The 26790-nt window shown below is 42.8% G+C and overlaps 1 protein-coding gene across 1 annotated transcript; it reads right to left on the bottom strand.

Moving 5' to 3' along the window:
• Nucleotides 1-14321: 14321 nt before the first annotated feature.
• On the bottom strand, nucleotides 14322-25019 carry C1H3orf38 (chromosome 1 C3orf38 homolog). The gene is made up of 3 exons (XM_076350823.1): nucleotides 24806-25019; nucleotides 22447-22667; nucleotides 14322-18736 (listed from the first exon to the last, which is right to left on the bottom strand). Exons 1-3 carry the CDS (start codon nucleotides 24936-24938, stop codon nucleotides 18161-18163), a joined length of 930 nt encoding a protein of 309 aa, XP_076206938.1. The 5' UTR covers nucleotides 24939-25019; the 3' UTR covers nucleotides 14322-18160.
• Nucleotides 25020-26790: the final 1771 nt, after the last annotated feature.

The raw sequence follows: 26790 nt of genomic DNA, 5'->3' as shown, positions 1-26790 counted from the left end.
GCAGCGGCGCGGCGGCGGGGAGGGGAACGCCGGGGCGCCCGCCGCCACCGCGGGGCAACAGCGCCGCGCCGCGCCCGCCGCCCGCACTGCGCCGGCACGGATGGCGGGGGGGGGGCTGGGGTACAGCCCGCTCCTCCTAAGGCCTCTCCCGCCCAGGCTTCGGGGGCATCGCTGCGGGCACCGCCGCCGGGGGGAGAGGGAAACCCGGCTGACAGCTCGCGGCTCGCTGCGGTGGCTTTGAGCCGAGACGGGAGAAACCCAGGCGGAGCTGGGGTGCGCTCGCCGCACCTCCCGCTCACCCGGCGCCTCGCTCTGCCTCGCTCCTTCTCGCAGGCTTTTCTTCCCCGCTTTCTCTAGTTCTCACTTCTTTGCTGGTTGCGGAAATACCAAAGATCTAGTTTGTCAAGGGTTCACAGCTCTGACTGCCGCTTAACTGCTGCAGTCTCCGGTTTTACAATAAACTTCAATAAATCACGAATAGCAATTAGCAAGTGGGGGTGAACTTTCCTTTTTCTAACTCACCGTCTGTTGAAAATGGGTCTCTGAATTACCCCTTACTGCAAGGGGCATTTCTTTTCCTAGCTTTAATCATTGTAGTTTTGTAATCCCACTTGCTTTATTGCAAATTACAGCTGAAAGGCTCTTTCCTGGAAAGAGATTCCTTTCTGTAGAGGAAATCGGGTTATTGCAAGCCTTCTGCGGGCAATTACTTGGCCCATCCTCAAAGTGAACTTCTGCTGTGTGGTATGACATTGTTCTGTGCTGGTGGTCACGAATTATGGATGTTAGTTCACTGGCCCTGAAAGAGATTATAGATTACCTGTAATATGTATAATCATTGAATCAAGACTTTCATGTGGTCTCCTACCACTTGCGCTAAGGGACTCCTGCTTGTAGGGTTTTTTCTTACTTACACGCTAGCACAGATGAAGTATCCCATACAGAAACACTGCTAGTACATCACACACACTACGGTTTCTGCCTTCCTGAAATTTGCCAGGCAGAAGGCAATCACGTACAAATACACACCCCCTGCTCGGGTATAACACATTACACATACAAAGGCAAATTTCCCCGCTACAACCCCTTGAAGCCCATGCCCTGTGACAATCTATTCCAGCATCCAGCTCAGCTCAGCATGGTACCAACTTCCACGCTCCTCCCCCAGGTAGCAGATAACCAGATACCCCTCACCCTTCTAGTTCCTCTGCGCCCTATTTCCTTCACCCTATCAGCCAGGGTAATCACCAGAGGGCTCCTTATCTCTGCGATGACCTCTTGAATTGCTTTTTGTCTCCAACAGCTAATCGCCCTGCCCCTCACCTGCTGAGATCAGCTGCTTTCCTATTGGGAAAAAGAATAAAAAATGAACTCTGGGAATAATAAAGAGTTCAGAAAGCTTTCAAGTTCAAAAATAAATAAATAAATGGAAGGAGTGAAGGAGAATTGCATGCTTCTTTTGATTAATTCCCTTTCTTCCCACCCCCAAAGACGTGCGGTAAATAAAATGAAGTACAGTCCTGACAGACACAAACCTTGACTGTCTGTTTATAGACGGCGCAAGTGCCGATATTCCAGCGGGACCGTGCAAAATGAATCTGTCAGTGAATCAGAGCACATGTTACAGAGTGTGAAGGTACATGCTTCACATTAAAAACAAATCCTTCAGAATGTGCAGAATACCCCGAATCTACATCTGCCACACTAGTTATTTCTATTACGTTCTTAAAATTCATCCTGAATTTTATTTTCCACATCTTGGAAGTGTTAGATCTGCAGAACAGTACTATAACTGCAGCTGTTGTGAAGTTCAGCTCTGAATAAGTATGTAGCTGAATGTTGGCAGGAATTCTGATTTTTACCTCTGAATATTTTTCCAACCATCTTTTGGAAGCTGCCCAGTTTGAGAAAACCATCACTTCTGCCTACCACTCCCATGATCACCGATACCTACCACATTTCAGGATGATCAGAAAATGCCATTTTTTCACGCCTGACTCTCCCCAGCTCCATCATCGTCTTTTCCTACTCCCTTCCTTCCAGTTCCTCAATACCAACCCCCTGTGCTCCTACTGCTTCTACACCTCCGTCACTTTGGCCCAAAGAGCCACATTCAATGCCATTGACGCCACGGCCATTAGAATAAATTTCAAGGAGCAGAAAGAAGCTTAACATTGCAAATGACTAAATTATTTTTAATATCCTTTGTCACCATTACCACCTACCGACAAGGGAAGCAGACTTGAGGAGCATTTATGCTGTACAGCAATTTACAGTGTAAATTTTGAGTCAGGTCTTTGATCATACCAGAATGCAGTCATCTGCATTACTAGCAAATACAACACAAGAGAAACGTGCCCAATTATGAGATATGGTTTAGTATCAGCTAATAACCCTATTGACTGATTTTTTTTTCCCACAATGAGTTACAGCTACATTATATACAGTCGCACTGCATTGCAGTTTGGTTTTCAAAATGTCATTTTTCAGACGTGAGATTTTTATAAAAGCTTTCCTCACAACAAAAGACACGCTTTCTATCATCCTAATAGGATAGTGTCGCAAGTTTGTATCTACAATCCAACAACAAATTAAAACATTTTAATTTTTTTTTACCTGCACAAACATGAACGCAGGTTGGAGCACAGCAAAAGCCAAATCCCTTTGCTGTTAAGAGCTACAGAACAAGCCAGTTTTGCTCCTTCCGATCCCGTTTTTACTTGGAGGCGAAGGAGGAGACTGAGTGTTTCTTCTCTGCTCCTACACATCAATGGAGCTGGAAGCTATCACCTTCCTCTGGTTGGACTTTGCCAATTGAAATAGAACAAAATATTTTAGCTCAGCACTCCTGTTTTAGCTCAGCACTCCTAACTCACACCTCTTCCTCCAGGACTTTGTCTGAAAAATCTGTTTCCTCAGAAAACAGTTCAACCCTTTCCCACCCTCCGGCTGGAGCTAACAGAACCAGCCAAAGGCATCAGCACAACTTTGCCAGGTTTGAGCTGTGTCTCTGCAGAGTGTTCAAAGTCCTGACATGAAACAAAGCCTAAAAAAAAAGAAAATAAAAAAAGAGAAAAAAAACCAAACCCTACCACCCCCCCCCCCAACTTGTTGCTATGGATTCCAAATCTTAGCTCAAGTATCAATTAGAAAGTATGAAAAAAGCCACATGGAAGGAAGTGCTGGAAAATACTCTTTTCCCCAACGTCTCAAAATCAAGGTCGCTACTGCTTACTGAAGTTTTTTTATATTATATTTTTATATTATTGCATTTTCTCCTCAGGTGCATGTCGCAAGTGGACAGACCTCCCTGGCCCCTGTGCATCCCCAGAGCTCAGAGCAGAGGGAACCATTCCCTCGCCCTCAGGCCTGCGGTGGGTCACGGCCCCCTCACAATTATGCTGCCACCTTGTTTCCTTCAAGACATTTAGAGTGATCAACACCCTGACCAAGCAGCCTGCTTCCAGGCAAAGCCTTGGTTGCCTTTGTACGCCAGCATCACCAGGAAAGCACGCATGGACTGCTCTTATGTCCATGCTTTCTCCTGCTACAGCAGCCGGGGAAGACAGACTCCCTGCAGCGGCTATTGACAGCATTAGCATACTGTTTGCATGTCAAAGCCTGTTTATACTTTTGGGACAGCCATTAGCAGTTCTCTCCTACACACACACCAGGGACTTGAAGGAAAGCCACCTAGCTCATGCTGAAAAGTTGCTTTCCTGACCTCGCCTCCCTGCATTAAGGCATCTGCACACACAGTAATAGTGTTAGATGAATATTACAGTTACAGACATATAAACTATGTGACCTGGGCAGTAGAGAGAAAAGTCAGGTTCACTCCAGTATTCAAACCAGCATTTCTCAGATCAACAGATCTGAATCAAAGCAGCTTCACCTTAGTGAGAAAGATCTTGCAGGATCATTAGGAACGCTGTAAGAATATTTCCTGCCCTGGGTGCATACAGAAGACATACCTAACTCATGTGCTGCTGAAGGACAGGAACAGAGGTTTTTCTTTGCTCTCAAACCCACCTGTCGAGGAAATACAGAGGTAACAATGCTGTCAGAGATGCATCAGCAACCCTGAGAAAAAAGGTCAGGCAAGGAGTTGCGTGAATAACTGTTTGGGGTAGCAGGGAAAATAGAAAAAGAATATGACTTAATCAATGTGAAATATTATTTCGGTTGAGAAGAAAAAGTGTCACTTCTGTCTGTACATTAAATATGAGAACAAATGTATTCAGTCACAACATTTGACTTAACCAAGACAGCAATCACCAGCGCTACTGCAAGAGACAACTTATTTCCCTTTCTACTCACCTCACGTTTTGCAATACACCTCTGGATTTAAAACGAAAAGAAGGGGAAAAAAAAAACCAAACAAAAAACCCTAATGAGCTTGCAATATTCAGTCAGGCACTGTTCCTTGAGGACATTGCCTGGTGTGTGCTCAGTAGCTGAGATATTCCACAAAGCACCAAAACTAGAGGGTAGGAGAGCGGGCAATATGCAAGTCAATAAGAAAACCAGAAAGCAGGCCACATATACATCCAAAGAAAAGAATGAACGCAAGAAAATGAGAATTTGAAATTAAAACGTACTAAATACCATACATTCAGGAGCACAAAGTTCATCTGATAACTTCGACCTGCAGAGATCAAACTACGCCACAAAGTAGTTACAAATAGAAATGCAATCTAGCAGCCCTTCACTTTTGGCCTGGGATCTGAAGCTGTACTTTTCTGGTCCACTTTTACTTCTGTTCAAAAACTGTAATACTACAAAAAGCGTATCTCTACAGACAGTAGCACATATAGTGCTCACCTTTGTACCTGGCAAGTCTACCTAACCTAGTTAGGATTTGCTACATTAAAAATAGACATTGAAGATTTGAAGCGTGGCAGGCGACTTGAGCAACCACCATCTCCCGCACAAAAGAATACTCCATTTAGGTGATGGGATTTATTTTCAAATGGATGCAGGACAGATATGCAAGCCATTTTCTTACTGGATTGAACTATAGTCCATAGTGCAACAGAGGACTCTCCATGTTAATGATGAGAGGACTCTCCATGTTAATGATGCTGCACTAAGCACCCATGGCGCGGCTGGAGGGAGTGCAGAGCCATCTTCCCTCTTGAGGGGACACAAAATCAGCTCAGAGAAGCAGAAACTTACTTTAAACAACCCATTACACTGGGAGTGGGAAAAGGGGAACAACCTTCCAGGACTACCGTTTCCCTTTTGCACACTGAAAATGTTAGGGATTTGTCAACACGGAGTGTGTTACTAGCTTGTGGGGACACTGGGAGCAGAAGGGATCTGTAAGTGAAGTAAAGAGCTCGGGGTTTCAAGATGAAATGGTTCATCTATCCTCCTTTTTGTGTTGAGGAGAAAAAACCAAAACATATAGTGTGGGGAACAACTTGGAAATGTATCCAGCATGCAAGTTAAAGGGCTGAGAACTAGAAGAAAATGGAAGTAAAAATAATTTTCTTTTAAGCCTATTCCCTAATTTTTAATGCTTTAGTTACTGTAAGCAGATAAGAAAATACAAGGCCTCTAATTCTCTCTGGCCTTCCACAGGGCACGTAAGGCCAAGGGAAGCGCATGGTGGGATATAACATGTGCTTTCTGAAATGAAGTGCTGATTTAGGATGCTCTGTGTACAAATGAATTAGACACACGTAGCTGTCCCAAAACACTACCTCGGTAACTGCACCATCTCCATGCAATTGCAAGGTGGCACAGTTACTAATTAAACTTCCAAATGCATAGAGTGCTTCTGCCTTCCAGGACACAAGATCACAACTTACTTCTCCATGCAGCAGGAACCAGTATGTTACAATCAAGCTGCAGGATGCTTTTGCTTAGCAAACTTCCTACACGTGGAGTCACATGTCCGATAAACACATTGCAGGATAACCAGACACTCTTACCTCTGCCTGGGGCTGTTGGAGGATGGGGTCGGCGGTCTTTTCAAAGAAGCTGCAGAGCTGCCTCTTGTGTCAGGACCACCAAAAGGAGTCATCTACAGACAGTTTCTCCCTGTGGAGCCTTCGATTACTCAGAGCCTGCAGCCAGGTACTTTCCATGACAGGGTTTAAAAAAGTTATATACATCGTACTTAGCAGTGTCAGCTGGCTGCCAATGTTTGTCAGCTATAGCTTGAGAGCATCCAGCTTTCTTTGGGCTTGAATCAAAGCCCTCTGTTATGTACGTAAAAGCATTAGGGCAAACATGATGTTTGCATTCCCAGTGCAAAATTGCTCGTGGTTGGTTTTCTCTGATACAAAAGCCTCTAACCGGGTTTCAATTAGAAAGTTTTAACAGAATATTTTTATGATCTAGTTGTTTTATTGTCACCGCTCAGTACACCAGTGACACCACTTACGCGTACGGGTCCTTGTTTACCAGCCGGCTGTAAACGGGTGTTACGCCAGGCTGAAGCAAGCGCTGCCTTGTCAGTCACTTTTTTCTCACTTGTGCTGCAGCACTCAGCAAGCTCACGAGCCGGGCGTCCTGGGCTCCAACTATAAAACCTGACAGATTCATAAGAAAAATCCCAGTTTGGGCCAATAATATGGAAGACCAGCTAGCACTGAAATCCAGCTCACCTGGGGAAGAATTTGCCCTTCTGTTCCTCCCAAAGCCCTTGTCCTCACTATTAACCCTTCACTGACATCCCAGTAAATTATATATTATTCTCCTGCCCCTGGCAGAGCCCTTTCCCTTTATGTCTGGGGAAAGCAGTTGTTGCAAACAGCTGGAAAGAGACTTTTATGATTATTGTAGTAGCTGCAAAGTCATATGCCCCGTGGTAGCACTCGGATATCTATCACTTTCTGTTGCAGACTCAGCAGCACCAACACCGGTTTTAATGTAGAAATGGGTCCGCAGGCAGCCAGGGGAACCCACGGCACCCCAGCTCAGACGCATTTCAGAGAGCGGCAGCTGCAAGGGGCTGGCAACACCCTGGAAGATGCAGAAGACCCGTGGAAGGAGACATTGTTGGGGACACAGCTGGAGACACACTTGGAAGGAGGTGCTCCATGCCAAAGGGGGGCACAGCTGAGGGACCCCTGCTGGGGCAGGGACAACCCTGAGGGACCGCAGCCAGCCCACACTGGGGTAGAGACAGCCTTGGGAGACCGTGGCTCGCTGGCCACCCACGCCAGGGCAGGGGCACCCCTGAGGGACTGAGGGTGACACGCGGCGAAAGCAAGGGAAGGGGAGGCCAGAAAGGTGTTTGACTGAAGTTGACCCTGGGGAAGGGAGAGGAAAGGGGTTTCCCTAAGTGGGTTTTTTCATTTGTTTTCTTTCTTCTCAACCCTCAAATCAGCAATTAAAACTTTGTGTTAATTAGCAGTAAATTCAATCACGCAAAAATTGCTCGAGTCAAGACAGTTTTGCCCACGACACACAATCCCAAATTAAATTTGCCCTTACCTTAGAAGGCTTCCAGCTTATTTTATCCTATTGTATACAAATCTTCTGCAGAGATGCAAATCTAACACACGCAAACTACTAGACAACAACGTCAGGCATCAACAAGGCAGGTGTGTAAAGTATTTCAACTTCACATTCCTTTACGTTACCTTAGTAGTCGGTGGCTAAGGTGCAACAGGTAAATTCAGTCCTTATAACCTCTCTAGCTGAAGCATACAGGGTGCACACATTTCGCGGTCTCTATCGAAACTGTAGCCAATGAGGATGCACACACCATCATCTCCCTTCGCAACAGGCCAGTACAGAGAGCTCATAGTTTGGTCACTGTCAGTCTGTCCCAGATGCGATAATGTCAGTCTGTCCCAGATGTGGCCCTGCTGCCACCTCTCCTGGTGGAGAAGCCCTAGTCTATTCACTCATTCCTTGCCTGAAAGCTGCTCCTGCCCATTATTAGGGAGAGTAACTACTCTTTTTCTTCTTTTGAGGTTCTCAGGCACAAGACAAAATTGAAAATTGAATTGTAAATTTAAAATATTGAGATCCTTTTAGTGCCATAACAACTATTTCTAATAGCAGTGTTTAAAGTGTTTGCATCTCATAAGCTGAAGTTTCTAATTTCAGAAAAAAATGGCTATTCATCTGAGCATTTCAGATGTACGCCAGCTAGCAAGTAGTTGAAGACAAAGTGTTTTTCTGTAATAAACCTCCATAATGAAAACACCAGAGTAAAATCCTAGAGTTCAACTCAATATATCACGCTAATCTTCAGAATGGGATTTTCTCACCACTAATCTTGCTAGAGCTAGGGTACTGCGCAAATATATCTAAACCCATAATTACTGAAGAGATATTAAAAGGATCAATTTATTTCAATAAAAAAATGCAAACTTTGAGAAGAATTCATTAATACTCAAAATCCAGCCGTGCAATAAATAATACTAATGAACTGAGAAAAAGGAATAGATGAACAAGTACTGACATGATGTCTTATGCTTATTGCTGTTAAAGAGGAAATGACAACTACTCCATTTGAAATGTAATTCTAGTAAGGGAAATGCTAGAAAGTGAGAGAAAGACTTGTTAAAAATATGTATGTACATATATACACACATTTTATAAATGTATTATGATGAAAACTAATTTAATTTAGTCCTAAGGAGGCTATAATACCAGTTTCAACACCCTTAAGCTGTGTTTACATTAGCAAACAGTGCTGTGCAACAGGAGCATGAAACAGCTGTTGCCGAGATGCTGCCAGCACACAGACTATACATGTTGGGGCGGTTACCGCCAGCTAGCTCCAGGCTGGTCCCATGGACTGACTGCCTCGCAGTGAGCAGGGTACCTTAGGTGCAGGGCTGGAGGATCTCTCCAGTTTGGTTCCATCCGAAGGGAACCCAGAGTACATGCTTCAAGGGTGCTCTGTGATGTGAGTCAAAACACATTGATTGTGTGCGTGGCAGCAAACATGAAATTTTCTTCAAAAACTGCCTCCCGACTCAGACTAAAAAGCTTTCTACAGTGGAAGCACTCATAATGCTGTAGATGGTTCACTCTAGGACAAAACTAGCTAGACACAGCAGAAATGTAAGTACAACACTCACCCACATTACCTAGATGATCCTATGACAATGTGGGGTATCTAAAATAGCCTTTTAGGGCTGCAATAGCTGTTGAGACAGAACATAAAAACATCTTTTTCCATACGCTTATGAGCTTCTGCCATTAGCCAAGAGGAAAAAAAAAATCAAACACTTGGTTTGCTATTTTGGAGTTATGGCTATTCAAATAGCGCACTTGGAGTTAGCCAGGCTGCTTTAATGGACGCTTGCAATAATTTTCTACAGGCTTCCCAACGCAACCTGAGACAAATCCCACCAATATCCATATCTTCACTGCTCCTTAGTTACACCTGGCATTTTACAGAAGGGAAATCTTGGTGCCTCAGTTGTGACACAAAGAGCAGATTCACATCATGATGGGATCTGCACTGACCACAGGACATGCCTCTTCACAGGAGATTAAGGCTTTCTATATTACAAGAGAAGACCTGGTCACACCCTATTATCTTTGAGGAGTAGCTTGAGAGAGAGGAAGGAGCTGGAAATGACAACATGCAAAAGACAGCTGTCATAAATAGACCAATGATCTATTATTATTTTTACCACAGGAGCTGCTTCCCTCCCCGCCCCCCCATTTTTGTTTGTGTAGTTGAAAGGATGTAGAGCACCTAGGTCTCCTCAAACAAGTCACAATACATCTGAAGACTGAAAATGCCCGTCCAGAGAGCTGAGATACTGGGATCCGACTAAATATGAGGCAAAGAAAACAAGTGGCAAAAGTGTAAAAGATAAGTTAAAAGGAAAAATACAAAGATTGAAAACTCTTCCCTGACACTTAACTACGTGGAAAGAAGCATCTCCTCATTGTTTTCCACCTGCAAGTTTTACTCAGTTCCCCAATTCTTACAGCAGAGGAGGTGGGGAGTTACTATTCCCTGCTGCCACCTCTCCTGGTGGAGAAGCCCTAGTCTATTCACTCATTCCTTGCCTGAAAGCTGCTCCTGCCCATTATTAGGGAGAGTAACTACTCTTTTTCTTCTTTTGAGGTTCTCAGGCACAAGCCACCAGGCTTGTGGCAGACTTCAGCAGCTCAGGAGGGAGAAAGCTCTCTCCTGATGAGGGAGGATGAGCCCTTCGTTTTGTTAAATCACGGTCAAGTTATTAGAAATTGCCATTTCCTTTCTCTCAATAGTCTCGTGGAAAAATGCTGGCAAGGCACCAAAACCTCATCTAGATGAGAAGCTTTGGCTTTTACTGGTTTAAAAATGAGTGATTTGCGGCGGCACGTACACCATGATGTTATTCCCCTTGCAAGTATGCTCTCAGAGTGCAGAGAAGAGGCGGGTGTGCACAAATTACATGTCCCTTGCTCCTTCCAGCAGACGCCTGCCTCTTCCAGAGCAGGGCCAACCAGACCATAGAGCAGAATGGAGGAACCCTCAGGCTACATGCCACTCCCCCTCTCCTTTCTACCTGCACAAACCTGCCTGGCAAGCTCCGCAGCTACCTATATGAAAAACGGCAGACAGCTGCTGTAACAGCTAATGGCTGTTAGTGGCTTTCTGGATGCTTTTTACTGGGATTTTACAACAGCTTGAACCATTGCCTCTCTGCACACATAAGCCTATCACAAAAACCTCTGCTTTGTTCTAATCCACATCTCTAAAGAGCCCTTGTAAGGTCAATTACTACTGGCAATGAGCCAAATAAATTTCATATTTTTGTTCTCTGCTAAGTTTATCAAAGCAAGATAGGAAGTTTCTTACTTCTCATTCCACTCTATGCAAAATGTGATGGGCTGGGCATGTCTAGCTTCTCTGCCCAAATATAATTTCCAGTATATTTAATCTGGCTGTTTCCTTGGCATTTTCAATAAGGACTGGGGAATCCGAAAAAAAACCCAAAAAAACAAAACAAAAAAACCCAGAAGGAACACTGTTTGAACTCAGCATGATGCAGAGGGCTACAGACTACCTCTGAATGAGGGCGATCCTCTGCCCATTGAGCCTGAGAGGTGATTAAGATTTGCAGTTGCAAGCAATATTGAGAAACAGCAACTGTGCTGCCTTCAGGATCCCAGCCACCCGACCGAGGCATTCTGGAAAAAAAACAGGGAAGCAGACGCCAAAAGAAATGCATTTGTTAACAAGTCAGCTGAAATTTTATTGCCAGGAAGCCTTCTTATCACCATAATGTTTCCCTCTACAACCCTAGAACAACAGGTTTCCTGAATATCACATCACTCGATGGGCTTGACATCACTGACGGGCTGAAATCTTTAAAACACCCTTCAGATCCTTATCAAGGGCTGATGGACTGCCTTCAAGCTTTCCTTTTGATCGAGGCAAGGGAGCCACCGGCAATGTCAGGCCATTTCGTTGCCAGCAACGAAAGGGATAAAGCAGGCACTTCCTCCCCTGTCTCCAGAGCAAGCCTCAAGTGCCTGTGCCTGCATCCGTGCACGGTTTAATCAAGTGTACGACTACAGGCGAGCAATGAATCTGCCACCAGATGTCACCAAAAGGCCATTATGCCTGCTGAGACTAAACCCAGCCTCTGGATTTCCTGCAGGCAGGGCAGGGATGATTATAGTACTGTTATTACCCTTACAGTTACACAAGGTCGTTCCTTTCTACCACTAACAGCTGAAAATGGGTTTAAAAAAGAGGATTCCTTGCAATTGACTGGCATCACTGCGCATTCCAGGTTTACTTACATGGCACACAGGCTAATTAGCCCTTCCAGAGAGAGGCTTAACTTCACATCCGTCACAAACCGAAACTCAGAATCTCAAATTAAGGATTGTAACACCGGTGGAAATGTTGTCAGTATACGTAAAATTCTGCTCTTTAATGTCTTCTCCTCCTCGGTTAATGAGGCACTCCAGCAAGCACTGCTGTGGTCACAGCGATCAGTTGCCAGCTGCTTGTCCTCCAACCTTCCTGCACATGGGCCCACATAAATTGCCTTACGTACGCATCTTTTATCAGTCTTTACTGATGGGCACACTAAATAAGTCCTGTCTCTGGCTACTATGGTCCTTGCTATTAGTAGTATTTGAACTGCCAACTGCACTGCAAGTATGTCATCACTGTAGAGAAGGTAGGAGAGCCCTATGTTCTGCGTCGGTGAATACATCAGACTCGAAACCAGAGCCTGATGGTTCAGAGTGAAATACATCTGGGAAAATAGTTGTTGACAGCAGCTCCTGTTAGTTCCAAGCTGTGAGAGAAACGCTACAATTCACTAAGGATTTCTACTTTGTTTCCTGAAAAAAGAAACTTTCAATCTGCAGTAAGCCAAATCCTATGATTTTTGCTTTCTTTACTGAAGGCCTATATTTCTCTTTTTAAAGAACTTGATCACCTTGCAGAATTTACCCTTCTCAAACACTTAGGGGGAAAAGAACAAGCTATCAAGAAAGATAAGAGATTGCAAGAAACAGCAAGCAATGCAAAAAGAAGCAGAAGTGCCTCGTGACAAGGGAACAAGGAAAATTTCCTGCCATAATGAAGACAATTAGAACAGGAACAAAATAAAAGCAGAACAATGAAGAAATGCTAAAGTTCATCACCTGGAATGCCTTATTTCGCTGCTTACGTCATTCATGGTCTTGGAAGTGCCTCAATACTGAATTTCAAATATGAGCGTTCATTAGAGGAAACAACTAACAAGAACGTGGCATTACTTAGCCATCTTTAGACTCCACTCTAACAAATATCTGTGACTCTTTAAAACCAATTTGTTAAAAATACGTGACATTTGTCCAAAATAACTGGGAATTAGAGAAAAATCAGTATTTCAAGCAAACATTTTTCTCTTCTGGTTCTTCACACTTAACAGTTAAACCTGTCGAGTTCTCTCGGTTTAGTTTGAGAAGATCAAGAAATCAGTCACAAGATAAAAAAAAAAATCTCACAGCAGGTGATGCTCGAAGACTGACACAAGAAAACACTGCAGTTCCTCGTAACATCATGCTGGCAAAGTAGCTGCCTCTGCACACTATATGTAATGTTAGATCTTCACATTTAATAAAATATACAGAGAGGGTAAAGCTACAGTACTCTGCAATGATACGGTCTTGCTGCTGCAATCACCTTTCAGATTTTCTAACACTAGGATTTCTTCTGCCACCAGGTACTGCCTGGCATCACTCTGTAGGATGAACTTACTCTACACATTCCACCACCATCTTTAGATCTGTTGCTCTCTTCAAACAATTATATAATTCGTACTAAAATCGTACTAATTTGTAAATTAATCAGTTTTTAGCTACAGGCCACAAAAAGCATTTGACTTAGGCAAATTACTTCAACTGCCAAAAAAGTTAGTAAAGATTTTACAAATAAAGTCAAATTCATACTATTTGAAAAGCATAAAATCCACGCCTACAAGGTGTACTGCATTAAGACAGTTTCCTACAGCCTGTTCTGAAAAAAACACAGCACAGGCATCTGGTCAAACAACGGAGCAGAAGATGGGTTAGCACAGCTGATTCTCCTGCAGACATCTCCCTGCCCCCACCTCCTACAGCAGGCCTTGCTTCTGATCTGCAACGCCAGTATGACCCTTAGCTCGAAGAAATGTCCTTAGCAGCATTTAGCGTCCGACGTACTGTTAGCTTCCCATTTCAAAATAACAACTACTAATTAGGAGATCTACGTGCTGCTGAAGGCACCCAGACCCCCTAGAGAATTAAGAGCCTGCACTTTCACAGAGTGCTTAGCAGGGAAACTTTGTCATTTCTACCCTGCCTAATTTCGATTAAGATACGTGAGGAGGACTGCAGGTACTCTGCAGGCAGTGTGAGAAATGCTACTGCTTGCAAACATTTCAGGTGAGAAAACAATAGCAATTCCAAACAAATTGTTTTCCTCAATCCAATGGTATAACAACTGAGCTACTTCTGCAGCCACCACTAGAGTATATTACAATAAATTTGTGAACTAATAAAACTAGAGCTAGTCTGAGATGTGAAATAGTCTTTCCAGTAGCAATGAGGAATCCACACCTTTTGAAATAGTCCCTGAAATAAGCATTGGGGTTTTTAAGGTCAGGGAACTGGATGTAGGAAACGGTGTCAACTGACAGCTTGCTTAATGGTACATGCATTATGAAACATTAAGAAAAACAGACACTGAAGTCTGCAAAGGCAACGTTCATCCACCTTTGCAATTAATGAGGGGAAAAAATACAACCTAGCAAGTATTTTGATGAAGACTAGTCAGCAACCTTAAGATTTCCTCCTCAGATTACTAAGCAAGCAGGACATACATGAAGAATATTAGACACCTTCTACAAATTCCTAAATACATTTAAAAATTTTATTTCATGGAGGAAATGAGGATCCACAGAAAACAGGTTTCTTTCGTTATTATTACAAGCTTGATAAAATAGCATGCAGTTGAGCATTGCTGGATATTTAGACTACAGACACAAGTCAGAACTCATTTAATGCTCTGCATAAGGTCTCCTTGTGATTATTTTTCTTCTTCTGCATTAGGAGAGTAAGCACAGCCAAACCAATACAGCGTAACCTGCAGTAAGGTAGCTGGCCTGCATGACCACAGAGGTTCTGCTCATATATTGCTTTAAGACATTTAAGCTTCCTACTTCAGAGGCAAAAAAATTAAATCCGTCTGGTGTGGCTGATTAGAACAGAGGGCCACAATTTCCACTGTTTAACATTTATATAATTCGGCAAGTTCTGCCTCTTTCACTGCAAGTCAGTATTCTGCTTACTATCAAATTATTTTCCACAGACAGGTCTAGAAAATATAAATTTAGCTTTTCAGCTTAAGTAGTAGTGATAGACATAAGCAATTGTTACTGAAAATATTTGTCTTGAGCTTTGACTAAATAGTGCTACAAAGGAAAACTGATGAAAACAGTTTTAAAGAAGTTTCATTTAATTTTTCTGAATCTCCCAAATGCAATTAAAATGGCCGTTGTTTCCAAAGGTAAACCAACTAGTAGTTACTTCAACTCTGAACAGCAGCATCTAGAGGGAGTGATGAAATCACTTCCATAAATATTTCAAGTGAAGTTTTTTGGCTGTACTCCATTTAAACAAGTCCTAACTTGAAGGAAAAAGTCAAGGTCAAACTAAAAGGACTTTCTCAAATTTACCCTGCAGTTAGTGCTTTTCTACTCTTAAAAAAAATAATTCTGTGATTTGAAGGATTTTCAATGATTTGAAAATTGAATTCTGAACTCCCAGTAAGGATACATATTATAAACAATAATAAGAACACCAGAAAAATAAATACCTGTGACATCCTGTGGTATCGTACTACAAATATGACCTCTCAACTCTCACATGGCACAAAACAAGCACGCTTCTACATATATGAAATGTCAAAGAGCAGAGGCATCACCGCCTCCCTGCCTCCCCTACAACTGACTGCAAACAGGCAGCAGCTTTCAAAACACAGTTCCGCCTCCTTGCAAGGTGGAGAGCCTGAAGAACCATTATAAAACTGGAATCCTTTCTTCCAAGTGGAAATAAAATGTGTTTAGAAGGGATGAGTATGCTTTTGAAAGAGGGAATGCAGGCCTGGGAGAAAAAGAGGAAGGTGTATCACAGGACAAAAAAAAAAAAGTCATACCAGTTAATAACTGCAAAACCACAGTTACTCAGCATCAGCTGACTGTCAGCGCCTACCAAATATTCAGGTGGCGAGACTGTAAAGAGCAGATACTGTACTGTTTCCTGCATTTTGCAGCAGCAGCCTGGGATAACTGCCGCTCATCAGCAATCATCAACTGCTGATACCAGCTGCTCCTTGGTAACTACAATTTGAAGTAACCCACAAGCACACACCAAAACTAGCTGCTGCAAAAATCAGTTATCACTCAGCAGCTAATGAGCACAGACTAATGCATGCAGATTCTTAACAGCCTGATCAACAATGCAAGAGCAGCAACTGCACCAACAGGTCATCAGTAAATCATACAGCACCTACTCCACTCTGCAACAGAACAGGGATTTACACAGCGGTCACAAGGCTGTGACAATTTAACATTTTCTTGCATACTTTGTGTAGGAGAACTGAAGGAGTAAGAACAAGCTCATTAGGTACCAGCCTTAGTAAAAAGCTGATTTACCACAACGCTCCTTGCATTCAGTATTTTGAAGTTATCAAGCATAAACATTTGGAATGTAAGAATTAACAAAGACTGCTATTTGATCACTTGCTTAATCCCACAGAAATTCAGGTTGTCACCAAAAAAAAGCAAATTCTCATCTCTGTTCCTCAAGCTGACACCAGCACCTGTGTGGCCGGCCTTCTTACAGAGCTGATCAGCCTGAAGGGTTTCTGACAATGAGTTAGCTTTCATTGGGATCAGTCCCCACTCCCTCTCGTTCAGAGTTAGCACAAGCATTAATGCCGATACAAGAAGGAAGCAAGGACATGCACCTGAGTGGAGGAAGGGGACCGCCCGCACCACATCAGCTGAAAGCACTCATGAAAGCTACACCCGTAGTCATGTTGGTATGACTAAAGCAATAGTTACACTGCCAGTTACAAAGTACAGTTCTGCAAACAACAAAATATTTAGTTGAATTACGGGCTGTCATACTGAATGTTGAAAAGGTACCCATTTAGGCCCTTAGGTAGGCTTTTGTCCTCACTTGAAGAGGAATGCAATTCTCAACACATACGATGAAACTGCTTCTTCCGAATTTTAAATTCAGGGTGATTTTTATTTGTTATACATCAGTAGCTGAAGAAGCCACAACTCAACTGTTTATTGGGAAGGAACATTCCAACACAGTATTTGAACTTTTGCTCAGGAAAGAAATTATTTTAGAAATTTTTAAAGAGCACTCGAGATTCAGACTGTTCATAAAAACCAGTTCTGTGCATACTTGAATCTTCTTGTTTCCTCTCAGCCACCCATAATTTTACCATTTGTCACCTTTGACAAACATATCAAAACCAAAAGAACTTTTCCCATGTTACAGGGAATGTTTCCTTTTTCACAACTTGCATTGGTGAAGCTATAAAATTAAAACAAAACTCCCAAACAATCCAAGCAAGCTGCGGAAATAGAAGTTTTCATCTTGTTTCACCTCTAATCACTTATAAATTAAAAAAAAAAGTAAGAAAATTCAACTTCTACAATGGCAGTAATTTCAGTTATGAAGTAGTAATTGGGTTATTTATTTAATATCACCTGTCGTTGTAACTGCCCAGTGTTAACAAATTGACTTCTAGTCAATGTAACAAAGCAGCTCAGAGTAGATAGAATTCTTATTTTGAGAAAACATACAAAAATCACAACTATTATATTAAAAACTCTGGTGTAAGTATATACAAAATAATCATCAAAGCATTTTGTTCATACAGTGCTGCTGTAAATCATGAAATCAACTACTTGATCCAAAAGAGTCAGTGCTAGAAATGGATGCCTGGGCAACCATCTCAAATTTGTCTGCTTGGGGATACAGATAGAACAACAGAGAGTTTTGTCTGTATTCATTACAAAGTTGGAGCCATAAGGTAAAAGGAAAGGAAGCTACTAACCCAACGAAAAAAGACTTCAACGATGCCAAGTTCTCTGCATTGTCCCATTAAAGTACTTCTACTGTTCCGTGATGGAACCACATTTAGAACATAAATGGCAGCAGCCTCCATTCACATTATTTTGTCTGTTCTCCCCAAAAATTCCTGAAGCGGCAGATGATTTTCTTGGGACTTAGACGTCCATTTAGACACTCACTAATCCCAATTTCAAAAAGCCAGAAGCAATGACTTCCTGTTACAACTCAGATAAGAGTTTAAACTGGTGACCTGAAGAGAAGCAACCTGCAGTTTGTGAACCCCGAGTTATCTAGTTCATTATATACTGCTGCCAACCCATATTTAAATGTAACCATGTTTTGTAACCAAGAATAACCAAACTAACTCCTTTCCTAACTACAGTACAAAAACTAAAGTAATACTCTGAAACATTTTTTAGCTCTTAGAAAGGTGCCCGAAAGCATCACCTGTATTAAAACTTTAGACCGTATCTCAGTTCGTCATCCAGCAAATCTGACTCAAAAAAGGGACAACATCACATGGCTGCAACCATTTCAACTATGCACTACAAGTGCTGCATGTTCCCCCCCTCGCCCAGTCACACAGTTGTGAAAGAATTGCTCAGAATTTCTGAGGTTCAAACACAGTCAGTTCTTTCCCATCATACAACTCTTGAAGTTGGTTTGGCTCGTATTTTATGGAGGGTTTCTCAATTTGCATCCCAGGCTCCAGGGCATTCTGTCCAACTATTTTAAGATTCACAACTTTTATTTTCCAGGTATTCTCCCTAACGGGACAGCTAATGAGTCCAAAAATTTGTTCAAAGATGCCCAAACAAGTGTTGTCTCTATGTACCGTGCCAGCCACTGCTACCAGCACTAACCCATGTTGAGACGTGGCACATTTCAGTCCATTGGCGTGCAAATTAGGGTTGAATAGAAGATACTCTTCTTTAACCAACGAGAGCAGACGAAGGCTCACCATTTCTGCACCAACATATTCTTCCATGTTTTTTTCAAATGTGTTGTAACAGAACTTCATCCTGGCATCCTCCCAAAAATGCTGTGGTCCCCATCTTTCTTCAGATTTTAGTCCCAAGGGATGTTGAGAATTCAGGAGTTCAAAGAACCATTGACAGAACTCTCCTCCTAGATCATGAATGTCATCTTGTGGTGACTTTTGTCTCTCTCCACGACTCTGCAATCAAGCACATTTTTTTTTTCTTATAACTATTTAGCCTTAACATGCGAGATTACCATTTAGAACAACATAAAATCATGTAAATACTTATTTTAAACATTCTAAGTCTTCTTCAATTGTTCTGAGACAGAGTGCCTATAGAAAAACAACGAAGTAAAATCTAATTTATTTTCAAGATCATGATCATCTTATCTAGAGAATCAGGGTAGGTTGTCTGAATTACAGTTAGAATAGTCCTCCAGTTTTGTCTTGGTCTCCAATTTATAAACAAAGAGGAAAAGCTTGGTTCTACTGAAAAAAGGCAGGGGAAGGATTTTTGAACAACTTCCATGAGACCAGGATTCTCACACTGAGAGACAAAATTTCTGCTGAGTAAGAAGTACCTGGGTGACTAACTTCACTGGCCATTACATTTCCCAAAGAAGGTTACAGAAAAACAAGGATACAGACCCAACCTGAAAAGATAATCTCATATTAAGGCGTACCAATTTACTAAAAAGTGCTTACAAATAAGCACTTATGTTGACATGTTTTTCTGTTTCATCTTGCCATCAGTCTCTTCTTTTTGGTTCCTTTTAAGTTGGTGAATTGTGTTGGTCTCTGCATCTTCATATAGCTGATAAGAACAAATAGTACTTATCGGGAAGTCACCTTTTGAATATGCACATCCTTATACCTGAAGCTGACAGAATACTTCTGACTTATGGGGGTATTCTACCTATGTCAGTGGAATACGCTAAAAAAGTGCAAAACTAGTTCAGGAAGAACTGACGCTCAAAGAATTAATGTGTTCCAGAACTTTTTCTCCACCAGATGACGTGCCTGAATTTAGCCCTGTTTGGCAGTAAGACTGCCAAAAATCACCCAAAAGATGCTTGGTCACTTTCAAGAGTTATGTTTGTAGTCTTCACCATATTTCTTAATAGGAAAAGAGCCCAAATCAAAGAAAACCATAATTTATGTTACCTTTGCTCCTTCAAAATAGACAAAAGTCTTGAGGAATCTCAGTTACTTTTCTAATTGTACAACTGATCACTTAAAACAGACTGAGACAATATGACATTGGGATAGGAGGGCTGCAGGGATTTTCACATAGCAACATAGGCTTACTCCCAGAATAAAGGCAACTCCATTCAGCCTGTCATAAAATCCTTTGTTCAACACTGAATCTGCTGAGAAAGTATTTTTAAGTAGTGAGACAAAGTAAAGATTGCTAGCAGACAGCCAAACGTTCAAAGAATAATTCGAAAAGGCTCAGTCAAAGATTCTTGTCTTGTATAGAAGCCTTAGAGAAGAATGGGCCAGTGAAAGAAAGCATGAAAATACTCAAAACACGTCTTCCACTAGTTCCCCCATAGGTTACGGACAAGCCACTTGTGCCCTTTTTTCCCTTGTTTTACAGAAAATGACACACACACACTCCTAAAATACATCTAAGATGTAGGGGGATAAGAAATACTTCAAAATAATATTTAAGTTTAATGATGAGTTGCTGAGACTGACAACAGAGTGGTGGGTATAAAGTTTTGAAGCCAAATTCACAGTAAGTAGCAAAAGCAAGTATCAGCAAGGAACCAATGGTCATGTTATTAAAACCACATCAGAAGAGGGTGACAAACCACTCCAAGTGTTGTATCACTAAATAAAGTGATACTGTTGTACTGCAACAAAGCAAGCAGTAAGATTTTTTAGATGCTATTATGGGTCAAGCTAAGAAAAATAATCTATTCCTTGCAATTGAATTCTTGGAATGTCTACAACTGTGTGTAGAAGAATAGCAAAATTTAAGCACAACCATTTAGGAAACGAGTTGCTTCATGTTTAGATATTTAAGAAAGGTTTTTAAGTTGATTATAAAAACACATTTGGTTTAGAGGACACTTCTTTCTAAAGGAAGCGTCACTGTAAAAGGCAACAATTGGATGCTCAAGTAACAGTCCTGTGAGCCTATTTAATTTGTACATACATAGTTTGTTTATCCTCTGCTTTCTCTTACAACAGGTAAGATTTTTTACTTAAGCAAAATCATCCAAACTTTCCAACGTAAAGATATATCACCTCCAACTGTAAGGTGAGGTGTTTTTTGAACGAGAACTAAATGTACAGTTATTTTGTAGAGCTTCTCAGTATTTGCAACTTGACAGCAAGACTTTTGGAAGTAAACCAAATGTCAAGTTTGCTAACATCAAAGTCTAGTAAGTATTAAATTAAGTATGTTTTAAGTAAGTATTAAGTAATTAAGTATGAAAAGTTTGGAGACTTCTATATAGAAATATAGAAATGCTGTATTTGTTTCACAGTAAGTTGCAATTAATTTCTAATTCTGTTACATAGGTTCATTTTACCCATTTCTTCAAAACTGTGAGGGCCACAAGAATTAAGAGAAAACAAAGGCAAAGGAAGATGTATGTGATAAATAAACCAGTTGAACTTCTCATTCTTCGTGAACGTGTTTTAAGTACTTTGGAGAATTTAATTTACTTACTTTCAATCATAAAACTTCGCTATGGGGTAATACTTGGAAAGTGTTCTTGCAAGAGCAACTTTTTTTTTTTCCCCAAAGTATGCACACAAAAAATTGTTTTGAAAACAATTCTCACCTAAGTCGTAATTCTCATCAGTTAATCCCTGAGAGAAAGCTCAATACAATAGGTTATCAACAGCTACAGAGCTCTAACAGTCCAGCTGGTGGGGCTGTTGCCCATTAGGTCTCAGGAGTACCGGCACTTGAAAGAGCAAGGTGGCTATTTAGAGCCACATGGTAAAGATCCAAGACTAATAAAACACTGAAAGCTCATTACACCACGAGGATTTGCTAAATGTCAAAATTTTGAACTTCAGAATAACCTGTAATTGCCAAAACGCATTTAGCTACGCTGTATTAAGTGTTACTAATACCAACGGGAAAAAATGACACAGACCTGGCAGGGCTACAAACTACATTTCAACAATATAAAAATTTGCTAAAATCCATTCTGCACTCTAACTGCAAGAGGTGAAAAGGAAAACAGCTTACAGACAGTGCTACTTTGATTGCACTGTCTCTAGAAGTAGACCAAGGCCACTTACAAAAAGGTACTTTTCTCTCCATTCCCTCCCTCCCCTGCAACATTTTAGACCACAGTCTGACAGACGTTGTCACCCTGTGATCTACTATCGACAGCATCTCTTTGCTCTGCTCTGGGATGTGCCCTACCAATGGTATTGCTAGTGCCTGGTGGGCTGGAGGATGACTAGAAATCCCGGATCTATACCAAAAGTTTAAGAAGATCCACCACAGTAAAAAAATGACAAGGGGCTATGGAGGGTTTCTGTACGATTAACACTGTTTTCAGCTGTCCTTGAATCCACATAATTATTTGTGAATACCCTCTATTTTAGCTTACAGTGCAACTTAAAAATTAAAAGCATAGAGAAGACCCCACACATTAGAGTTCAAATGCACTAATATACTTTGCAAGACAGAGCAGAAGACTGTACTCTGCAAGTGATACGTTGGCACAGACACCTTTAAATGATGTAAATTTAAAAAAAACAGAAGAACAAAAAAACAACCAAAACCAAACAAGCCAAGAGTTAAAGAGATTCAGTACCTTCCTCAATACAGATGAAGAGCCACATTTTGGATGTACGTTAGAACATTTACACGGGTTATCCTGCAAAAGCAACGCTAAGCATCCTCTGGTCTTTCAGAAAGCAGCACTCACCTTTGCGTGTGGTTTTCTCTCCCCTGACTCTGAGGAACGTGTTGTGAGCTGCCCACTCCAGTACTGCTTTACACGATCAATGAGTAGATGTTTCTCAGAGGAAGGAGGCACTGGAATTCCTTGTGCTGCCAAATACTTAAAAATTATTTCTCGATAGACTTTTCTGCGTTTCAAAACTTCTTCTACATTTTGGCTGTAAACCAAAATGGCATGAATGGCTTCTGCAAGTAAAGAAATTTAAGTTAGCAGTTGCTTCTCTCACAATTAAAACCCAAACCTATGCCATTTCTTAAACTCCTGACCAGCACCTCCAAAGACAGTACAAGACAAGCCTAAATGAAATACAAAGACTTAAATTTGCAAACTGTAATCTGACCCAATCATATTAGACACAGAAGATACCCAAAGACTTGGGAACATGTTTAAAAAACGGCGCTGTTTTTACCGAAGACCTTGCTACCTTGTCATCCCTACTTCCAGTACCAATGACTGCTTGGAATTTATTATGTACTATTTGAGCTTGACGAAAAGGATGCAACTTTTTCTTCCAAATGAAATTACTAATATTCTTCAAGTATTTTCAAGCTGTTTAGAAACTCCAAGTGCTTCAAGAAGTATAAAGATTCTTGCACACAATGCATTTTACCTATACTTCCCGAGATGCAGCTAGCCTTAACTTCAAAATAAGGTCATTCAACATGAAATCATTTAGGGCTTCCTGCTTTGTGTCACCATACAGCAACTTCACTTAGCAAAAGCTGAGCTTGGTTTCATTCTCCATTTGAAAAGCTCTGGGATATTTCAAAATAAGCCATCCACATGTCTTCTTGGAAGCAAGATTACACAGAGAAAGAAGAACCAGACAAATCTTTTAAGGTTCTTCTGAATATGGACTATGAATCTTAATTTCTGCATCAAATGGGTAGTTCACATGATTCGGTCAGAGAACACATGTTATTTTGAAGAATATGCAAGTTTTCAAATGTTTCCCATGAACAGAAAATTGACCGAAACGCAGACGGAGAGATAACTAAGGTAATCTCTGATTCCTTGTATGCTGAACAAGAATTCTAGTAGCAGAAGTTTGCAGTTCTTCAGACAACCCACAGTAGTTTGTGAAAGCAAGGTTCCATCTAGGCTCCTGAAGACTGATGGAAATGGAATTAAATCTGTTTTATTTCCACGCTAATAAAATTACTGTTCCCGGGTTCACAAGAAAACACCATGCATCGTAGCACAACGACAGTGCATTGAAACGTAACATTAAAAAAAAAATCAGCTAAAAGGCTCTGTGGCAAAAATAGGAAACACAAAAACTGAAATACACTTTTAAAGTAGTTGTGGTAGCCATTTCTCACCTGAACTGAGGCTGGGTACTTAACATGTTACCTATAAAAACTGTAAAGTTTAAACAAGAAGAGACTAATAGCTGAAGTAAAAAAAATTAACATCTTTTCATTTAACCTAAAATCACTGCAAAAAGTAGATAAAAAAAGCAAGAAGAAAAACTACGGGCATAAGACCTTTACAAGAAATGTGTTTGGCAAATCTTACAGGTCTGAGTTATATCACGTGAAACGTATTCAAGGTTTTTGGATGAGTCTATTTCAGGGCAATATGCTGAGTGGCCTCAGGTAACTCATACAAAATTAAGTTGTACGAAACAAATCTCAACATCTACAAAGTTACGGGGGATGCTCACACCTGAAAGTGCTCTGTTCTACAAAGAAGTAAGTTCAACATTTGATTTCTGTTTTACCCTTTCAAAACCTGAAAGCAAACGTCATTAACGCAAACAGCAAGAGAGACTTGGGTTTTAAATACGTTTTTAAACACTAACAGGGCACAGCAGGGGCACAGCAGTGCACGAAGCTCACCGGGGGTGCGGGTGGGGGTGTGGCCTAGGAGGGAAAAAGAAGCGCCCGAGATCTGAAAACCTGCTAAAAGCCACTAGCAGCCGCACGTTCCCTGGCCAAAACAAACCCCAAACTCCCAGCAGCCAGATGCCCGCGCTGTTCGGAGGTACGCAGGCCCACTGGAGGAGGAGGCTCCCAACAGCCACAAACCAACAAAACGCAGCTGCACGTTTCGCCACAGCCCGGCACCGCGGCAGGGCGCTGCCAGCTCTCCAGGGCCCCGAAAATCCCCCTGGGCAGCTCCAGCACACCGGCCTAGCTCGCCTCCCCGCCAGGCCCGCGGCCGACCGGCCGGCCGGGGAAGGGGAGCGCAGGGGCGGGGCGGCCGCGCCCGCCGGCGGGGCACAGGGGCAAGTTCCAGCATCCCCGCCCCGGGGCCGGGAGGCGGTCGGGCCGGGAAGGCCGCCGCAGGAGTCAGCGTTCCCGTCGCGGGCTCCGCGCACCTTGGCGGCTCTCCGGGTGCACCAGGCGGTTGGTGACGGTGTCCGTCAGCGCCATCAGCTCCTCGGTCTCCAGAAACTCCAAGAGCTCGCGGCACCCAGCTTGCTCCCGCTCGCTCAGGCCCAGCGACGCCATCGCCCGGCCCGGCCCGGCCCGGGGAAGCCGGAGGCGCCGCCGCTTCCTCAACTGAAGCCCTAGCAACGGCGGCCCTGCACCGCGCTCTAAGCGGTGTTCCCCCCCTCCCGCGTCCTCAGCCTATAGGCGCCGGGTAGAAATAGCGGCTCGCACTGAGGTTCCGGCCGGGTGCCGGCGCCGCCGACGGAAAGAGCGGCGAGGCCGGGCCGCCGGCCTCCTCCCGGCAGCGAGAGAAACCTCCGCCGGGTTGGGTGCCCCCGGCCAGCAGCTGTCCGTGGAGAGCCCTTGCTCTTGCCAGGCAGGGGAGGGCCCGAGCGCTGCAGCCCAGCCCACGGGTGGAGGAAAGCCACAAGAAACTGAACTTAAATGTACACGTTGCATGTAGGAAGAGCTTACAATTAAGTATCACCCTTCCCTTCCATCGGATCGTGAAGTTGCCATGCTAATTTTATTCCCCCCACCCCTTAAGCCAGTGCAGTACTGCTACAAAGTGCTCTGACCCCGTCTGCCCTACATCACTGGCCCCCCCAGGCGCATGGTGACTTCCCCTCCTTGTCACGTGCAAGCCCAGCAGAGGATGCAAAGGAGAACAGAAAGCCAATCTCCCACAACTGTTTACTTTAACAACGGGTTTTCATCGTTGACGCAGAGCCAATGCCTCCCGTGTCAGTATTTCCAAGCAGCTCTCCAGGGTCACAGCCTGCCCAGAGATGGAGGCCTTACACAAACAAGGCTCCCAACAGGAGCCACCATCGGATCCTCGGGAACGGCTCAGTGCTCCTGCTGAGGTCAGGCAGATGCTCGCAGTGGAGACAGCCCCTGGAAGGCTATTGATAGGCCTCAAAAGCTGTGGTAACGTCTACAGTGGTCACTGTAGCTGGACTGACCGATCTTTGGGTATCTGAGATGCAGCCTCTGTGGCATCAAGTAAGGCTTCCACTTGTGACTGAGGGAGCTGTTGAACACCTTGGGAACTAATGCCAAGCAAGTGACACATGTCCACAAGAGTGGGAAATCTGACAGCACAACACCTGCCTAAGGAAATGAAGTTCTACAAGCCAAAGCTGCTTTTCTACTACATGCGAGGCTTGAACCTTGCGCTGCTCCTCCACTTGGCAGTATTTTCTCGGTCAAGGGCAGAATCACCAGTGATGGTAACTTCATGGGTTAGGGAGAGAAGAGAAAAAAGAGGAAAGATGAACAAAAAAGGGAAAAGACAACAGCAGAAGCTTCGGTTGAGCTAAGGACCACAAGCTACGTGAGGGCTGGTGCTGAGGAAAAATACAGGTGCAATGAGTCCTTGACCTCACTGTGGCAGAAAAAGCAGGCACTCTCATCAAACCCATAGTTTAATATGGGTAGCGTAAGGAGGCCACCTTTTGGTGCTAAAGTTGCCTGTGGCTTCAAAACCAGGAAGACCTAGAGTCCGTAAGGATATGCAGACCATCACTTGAAGACAATTACTGGTGATGCTTTTGTGCCAAGAGGTGACAAAACAACTGAATGCTTCTTTATGGCAGGCTCTGTTCAGATCGGTAGTAACGAATGCCTGCCCTCAAGATCTCATAAACCTAAGACAGAACACCTACGTGAACACGGAACACATCCCTACCCCGCCATGTTACATATACATTTGGTTTAGATTATTGTTTCCTTTTTGAGGTCTAAAAAACTGCCCATGCAGATCTCCCAGGTTCATCAGAAGGAAAACCAACACACATTCAGCTAGAGTAATAGGTATTCTCTTGAGCTATAGCAATGAATGCAAAATAAACCAGAAACAGCTGAACCAGTTTTGTTCATGAATTTTAAGTCTAACTTTCAGATAAAAATTCAGTCCTATAGCATCTGG

The sequence above is a fragment of the Aptenodytes patagonicus genome, chromosome 1 (genome assembly GCF_965638725.1).
Source record: "Aptenodytes patagonicus chromosome 1, bAptPat1.pri.cur, whole genome shotgun sequence".
NCBI classification, from domain to species: domain Eukaryota; kingdom Metazoa; phylum Chordata; class Aves; order Sphenisciformes; family Spheniscidae; genus Aptenodytes; species Aptenodytes patagonicus.
This window is presented reverse-complemented; position numbering and strand designations above follow the sequence as displayed.